Raw genomic sequence first — 1,919 nt, 5'->3', positions numbered from 1 at the left:
ACCAGAAATTGGACTGTGTCTTCCCAACGAGTAATGTATGGCAATTTTCTTTGTCGCAGCCTGCTGAATTCCAGACAAAAAAAGTGTAGCGTTATAAAATTATTTAACCATGAAAGAAGAGTGAAGAATTCACAAATAATTTTGGAACACGGAACTCAGAACGGCTAACTAACAGGAAAAGAAAAAAGCAAAATCTAAAAAATATGCATAACCCCAAAGCAACAAGTTAAAGAATCTAACGGAATAGCCAGTTCAGTACAATTGGATCAGTTACCTTCTCACGAAAAGAAGTAAGTGAATGAATGCAACAAAATCAGGAAATCAGCAGTCTTGTGATCTCACAATTATTGCGCTACCAGCAAAGACGGATCATACTCAGGAAATAGAAGCCTTGAAAAAAATTTAACAAAATTTACACCATAAGTTTAATAAACATTACAACAATTTTGGATGATCACAATTTTACCAAAATTTTAAGACAATTTTAACATTTCTAACCAATCTTTTTCCAAATATCAACCAACAAAAAAAACCAACAGTCAATGAGTCATTCAATGATTCAACCAACAACAAGAATACAGATTTTGGAGTATAGAACAGTACTGATTGTCTACCTAAGCATTCGATGACTCTAGTTACCGCGGTGAAAGATCAGAAAAAGTCAAATTGCCAATAAAGCTGACTGGATCATTTGAAAACTTTCGTGTACTACATAACTACTAGCAAATAATGCCTTCCGAAGAAGTCAAACTCAGAATCTGTTCAAGATACTGAGAACCCAGATCCTCTAACACCAAAACCTTCTCATTGCTATTGTTGTTGGTGTTATTGTTGCTATTACTAATCATCACATTTGACTTTGACTTTGACGTTGAATTTTTCCTCACAGTATGTTTCCTTTTGAATGCTAAAACAGGAGAAGAGCCTTCTTCCTTATTATTGTTGTTGTTAGTGTTTACCATAATGTTGTTCAGTGATTCCCAAACAACTTCAGGGAAATTGAGAACTACCAAGGAACCTCTTGTAGTGAACGTAGCTTGTTCAAAAGCCAAAGTTGCAACTTCGGCTGTGTCAAATGTTCCAATCCAAACCCTAACACCATTTCTTGTTGAGTCTCTAATCTTAGCTACAAATTTACCCCATGGCCTTCTCCTTACTCCTCTATAGGGCCTTTTGTCCTTGTTTTCCCGTGAAGCCTGACATAAACATGCTTGTTCCCTGAATCCTTCGAAACTGTAGCCATCTTCTACGAATAGTTCCGGTTTACCTCAATGCCACCACCTTGACTCTACTTATGTCCAACTTCAAGCTTAGCCGGACATGGTTGTGTCGCGTTACTCTAAGACCCGCTCCGCTGTCGCGTAACCAGTGCCACCGTCACGCACCACGAAATTGACATCAACACGTACCACACACTTCTAACGCGTACGGCAAACCTTCCTATTCTTCCTCCTCTGCTCTATTACCCAAATGTGCGCACGCAGCTTCTGTTTAATCCCCCCCGTCTTCAGCCTCCTCATGAAGTGAACAAAATAAAATCGGTTATTTTAAAAAAATTTTCCCCAATCGAATTTCAGGGTGGTAACTCGTTGACAGAAAACTATATCATCACTCAACTCGTTTTAAATTTGATGCATTCCTATTTTTCTGTGGAACTCTAAATTTTAATCGACAGCAATACTAGGCAAATTTGGCGATTTCGAAGTAACAACATACTTGTTAATATTTAAATTGCGACGTGTTGCCGACATCATGAGGTAGCGTCTAATTTTTAAACAGAAATATTGGAATCGACAACGGAGTCTGATTTCATTGGAGGTACCACCCGAGGGTGAAATATAAGTAAAATGGAGCAGAAAAGAAGACGATGGTGTTTGGTTGAACGAAGGCTGGTACAGAGTTGTCGAGTTATTGGGATT

At 38.2% G+C, this 1,919-nt stretch overlaps 1 protein-coding gene across 1 annotated transcript; it reads right to left on the bottom strand.

Moving 5' to 3' along the window:
- Positions 720–1,520, bottom strand: LOC107620256 (ethylene-responsive transcription factor 15-like). The gene is made up of 2 exons (XM_016322447.1): positions 1,437–1,520; positions 720–1,196 (listed from the first exon to the last, which is right to left on the bottom strand). Exons 1-2 carry the CDS (start codon positions 1,518–1,520, stop codon positions 720–722), a joined length of 561 nt encoding a protein of 186 aa, XP_016177933.1.

This window comes from Arachis ipaensis, chromosome B10 (assembly GCF_000816755.2).
Source record: "Arachis ipaensis cultivar K30076 chromosome B10, Araip1.1, whole genome shotgun sequence".
NCBI classification, from domain to species: Eukaryota; Viridiplantae; Streptophyta; class Magnoliopsida; order Fabales; family Fabaceae; genus Arachis; species Arachis ipaensis.
The sequence above is the reverse complement of the archived record's forward strand: the minus strand, read 5'-3'. Positions and strand labels throughout refer to the sequence as shown.